The sequence below is a fragment of the Phalaenopsis equestris genome, unplaced genomic scaffold, assembly GCF_001263595.1.
Source record: "Phalaenopsis equestris unplaced genomic scaffold, ASM126359v1 Scaffold000297, whole genome shotgun sequence".
Classification (NCBI taxonomy): domain Eukaryota; kingdom Viridiplantae; phylum Streptophyta; class Magnoliopsida; order Asparagales; family Orchidaceae; genus Phalaenopsis; species Phalaenopsis equestris.
In genome coordinates this window covers 2,536,041-2,540,931 of record NW_018164739.1, presented here as the reverse complement: position 1 = coordinate 2,540,931, position 4,891 = coordinate 2,536,041, and the positions used below count along the sequence as shown (strand labels likewise).

Sequence of the window (4,891 nt, the reverse complement as noted above, 5' to 3'; positions counted from 1 at the left end):
TGCTGAACCAGGGAAAAAATGACCAAAAACCCGAGAGCTTGATAATACGATGCTTGGAATGTAGCACCGTAGTACATATAGAAGCGCCGCAACGTCACGTTGCAGTGCCCTCGTGCCACGAACTGAATGTGTTCAATTTTTTACGCGTTTTGAAGGTTCTGATACAACTTTTTGCCAAAAATAGATAAAATGCAGCTTTTTCTTCATTTCTAGGGAGAAAAAAAATTTAGAGTAACAAGTCAAAAAGTAGAATGAGTTTTCTTAATTTATTGTCTGCTTAACAGATGAGTTTATTAAATTTTCAAAATGATATTTTTCTTCAAGCCATGAACTAACTTTGTTATAATTTATTGTCTGCTTAGCATATGAGTTTATTAAAATTTCAAAGTAGAATCCTACTATTAGCATATGAGTTTATTAAATTTCAAAGTAGAATCCTACTATCACCCCTATGTCAGATCAAACTCACAGTTTTCTCTTAACACAATTGGAACAATTGACAGTACGCATGTACTGGCCATTGTCAATTGGTAGTAGCAATATATGTATTAAAATAGAAAAAGATTTACTTATCAAAATATGATATTTGTTGCCTCATTTGATCGTCAGATTATTTATGTTTCTTATAATTGACAGGAATCATTGACTGATATGAAAGTGTTGCATTGGTTGGTAGAGGGTGGCACATTTCGTGTGACATAATGACGATGTTATATAATTGATTCAGGCCACTCAAACACCAATAAATTAATAGTCTTATCATGGATATAGGTATGGTCTAAATGAAGATTGTTGAGCAGGATCTCTCCAGTACATTTCGTGCGACACAATGACGATATTATCTAGTTGATTCTGGCTACTCAAACACCAAAAAATTAATAGTGTCTTATCATGGATATAGGTATGATCTAAGTGAATATTATTGAGCAGTATCTTGTAGGAACTCAGCAACGAAGAAGCTATACAATAACAAAATATCATGCTCTATTATGTAACACACTGATAATATTTGGTAGAAAAAAGAGATTTTAAGTTTTAACTCATATGTGATAATTTTTGTTGAAGGTTCATGTTAATATTATCATTGTTTACGTCATCTTACATAATTTTATTTTGAGATTTTTACATACATAACATCCAAAACATAATTATTTATATATTTCACACTTCAAAATTTTATTCTATGAGTAAAACACTTAAAACTTAAAAGCTCCCCAAAATCACACCTTCTATTCACGTCCATCAAATTCTTAGTCTCATCCTTCATGGAGATCGCCGACATTGATAAGTCGGAGCTACGTGGCATTGGCGAGCAAGAAGCAAGTCGTCTTCTTCCCGTTCCCAACATATATGTCGGCAACTAATACTGAATGGTTGACAACGAAGGGGATGTTGGAGACGGTAGCCAAGAGGACTCATAGATAACTTTTCCAACAATGAATTTTATCGCATCATACTCCTTTGTAATCACCTTGAAATGGACGCCCTTGCAACAAAAATATTTACCAAGACATCTGCAGTCCAACGTTGCCTCTGCGCAGCCCCGGCTCACCCAAACACCCACGTCCTGGAATGCTATTCATTCCACTGACCGCACCATTGCGATCAAGCTCAAGCAATTTTTTGCTCTGAAACAAAGCTTTCTAAAGAGAGTAGAGCTCAATCAGACCTCAAAAAAACTCAACCAAAGCTCGCCAACGTAATTTTCTCATAACTTACAAAATTATAGCCACAAAGTTGGAATCTGAACTCCGGTCCAAATCGAAGGAAGGAAGGCAGAAAGAAAGGCGTGGAAGTGTGGTCGAGTGCGTCATGTCAGACATTAGAGAAGGTGTTTATTTTGTAAATTAAAATTTTGGGGTGTGAAATATATAAATAATAGTGTTTTGGATGCTATGTATGTAAAAAACCCTTTTATTTTTCAGTATCATCGTTATGATATATATTTTAACATGTCAAAGTTAAATGTAGTGTGACAGGGAGTAGGTTGAAACAACAATCGAAAGTGAAGTCCTAACGTGCTTGCATCTGTCGAGGAGAGAGCTCAAAATAATACAATGTGATATGCAATTGTTATTAATTTATAGGAAGCACGTGTAAAATATTTGCATAATTTATTTGAACAAAAGATTATTTTTAATGTGCTGTTTAATATAATCTTATTTTGTTTTGCAGGAAATTATTTGAAGACATTACACAAGTTTAAATATTTGTTTTATATGTTCAAGAAAATAAGAGAAATAACCCGTAAGATAGCTACTTTGTATGTGTTGTCGAAGATTACATATATTTTCTTTTTTTTCATTTGTGGTTGACGTTGGATTAAATAAAAAGAAGATGTTATGAACTGTTTTCAATTGATAACACAACTTGAATATTTGTTTCAGAGATAACGAGAGAAGCAGCACCTAAGAAAGTTACTTTTTATGTGTTGTTGAAGATCATACATTTTTTTTTTTTTAATTTCATTTGTGTTTTATTGTTGGATTAAACATGAAGATGTTCTGCACTGTATTTCAATTGATGATTTCAGTAAATTTCAAATAAATATTTTGCACTTTATTAAATAAAATTGGTTATAGTACGTAATATTAATTATTACCACATGAGTTTATATGCATTAACTCTTAGTAAATCAAATGCACATTAGCAAGCGAATAACTCTAATTAAATCAATAAATGGTGATTGATTATTAAAATCAAAGGATTGATTAAATTTTCAATATTTTAAAATATATAGTGAGAATTAATCTCTACCATTGTAATGAAATAATCAAAATCTAATCAAGTTTATGTGTTCTAACAAACCTAGCAAATTCTTAAATCCTCACATAAGTTGTCAAAAAGCTTTACAGGATTCAACTAGATTTACTAAATTCACAGTCAAACATCTTCTGGGATTTAACTATTTCAGGATTTACTAAATCCTGATTGACAGGATTTACTAAACCCTACTAACTTTAACCAGACATGATGCCAAACAGCCCCGGCGGGACTTATTTCGGCACTGATATGCCAAATAATCAAAAAATCAGTCATGCATCGCAACCATGCCAGGAGCAAGCCAATCATAATTGGTCTGTGTTTTCAAAGGGACATAAATTATATAACTTACCCGCTTACTAGGAACAGCTTTGATTCCCAACTCGTTGCAAGCTTTAGTTATAATCGTTTGCATCTGCGATCTACAAGAAGGAGAAGCAACCCTATTCACATTATCTCCAAACAAAAAAACAAATACACACAAGCCAGGGGGGAGGAGAGAGAGACCTGAAAAATCGAATCCTTTCGGGTAAGGGCACACCGAGCTCTTGGGTGATGGAAGCAATGGCGTCCCTGAGAGTAATGCTGTTGATGACATTGTTCGGGAAGTACCTGGTGTACTGAAGTGAAAGCGACGAATCGCATACCACCAGTTCCCAAACCTTCTTTCCCCTTTCGTCCAGTATTGGTCTGGAGCAGAAGTCCAACTCCCACTCCGTGATGCTCTCCGCCGTCCGATCCGCATCCAGGTCCAAGAAACGCACCTCCGACGTCGGATCAACCTCATCCTCTTCTTTCTCCTCAGTTGCCCCCGGTTCGAACACTGTGCTATCGCTAGGCGACGTGACGGAGCTCGACGGTTGGATCCAGCTGAGGCGTCGGTGTATTGAGGAGGCGTTGGAGATGAATCTCCTCGAGTACGGGAGTGTGATGGAGAAGGATTGGGGATAACAGATGGTAGATGCTGATGAATGCGGTCTAGGGTTTCGGATTCGGGGAGATTGGAAGCCGATGGTGGCCATCATAAGAAGAAGAACGATGAACTCTCTACACCCGCCACTAGCTGAGCTGAGTTGCAGCTCGGAAGATGGAGAATGGGGAGACGTTATCCACACGACAGCGGTTAAAAAAATTCATCAATATTTACAAAAAGTTTACTGAGTTTGTAATATTAAAATTTTACATACTTGCCCCTCAATTCTTATGTAATTAGAGTCTTCTAGACAACATAAAAAGTTGAAATTAAATAGTTAATATGCATGGTGGCAATGTGTAAAACCACATGACAAAGCATATAATATAGAATTATTTATAAAAGTTTTAAGTTGTATAATCATAATGAAAGAGAGAAGTATAATAATCATGAGGAGAAATGGTAGGTATGAAGCTCCTTGATAAAAATAAATCTAAATGATATTCCACCAATTGTTTAGACTTGCATTAAACACAATACAAATGAGTTAAATCAAAATAAAGAGAAAATTAATGTATTATAAAAAGATTAGACTTTCATCCAAATTAGAAAAAAATGGTGAGAAATTCATATTGATATGTATATTATGATGGATAATTGGATAACAATAAACTTTTTTTTGAATATTTTAAGCTCTATTTGAATAAAAAGTATTCTCTTGATCGAATCTCAAGCCTATAAAATATTTTGATAAATTTATTGGATTTCATAAATTTAAGTTAGGTAGGAGTTAGTAAATCCAGATTTATCAAAACCAGATGTTGCTAAATTCGGAATAATGCTTGGTTCAATTAATGTTAAATCTAATTAAATCTGTTTGAGATGTTTGGCATAAATCCTTTGATCAGTTTTCTTCTTAAACTATACTGTTAACTCCACCTAATAGTTGGATTTAATAAATCCAAATTTACATTGCAAGATAGATGGAACAGGAAGAAAATTGGATTTAACACGGTGTCAAATTTATCTAACATAATTTTAATGACAACAAAAACAATAACAACACGTCTTTATCTCACTATGTGAGGTCGGCTAAGTGAATATTTTTTCCCCATTGTGTCCTATTGAGTTTCGTATTTTCATTTAATTCTAATAACTTAAGTTCATTTTTTATATAATATGCACAAGTTTTTCTAGGTCTAACTCTGCCTTTCT

General features: G+C 34.1%; 1 protein-coding gene across 1 annotated transcript in view; it reads right to left on the bottom strand.

Annotated features, from left to right (window-relative positions):
• The window catches only part of LOC110025330 (protein TAB2 homolog, chloroplastic), a 10,376-nt gene extending 6,503 nt beyond the window's left edge, over window positions 1-3,873 (bottom strand). The window contains exons 1-2 of the mRNA XM_020725754.1: window positions 3,271-3,873; window positions 3,116-3,185 (exon numbers count right to left, since the gene is read on the bottom strand). Coding sequence (XP_020581413.1) covers window positions 3,116-3,185; window positions 3,271-3,788 — 588 coding nt within the window. The 5' untranslated portion in view covers window positions 3,789-3,873. The remainder of the gene's footprint in view (window positions 1-3,115; window positions 3,186-3,270) is intronic.
• Window positions 3,874-4,891: the final 1,018 nt, after the last annotated feature.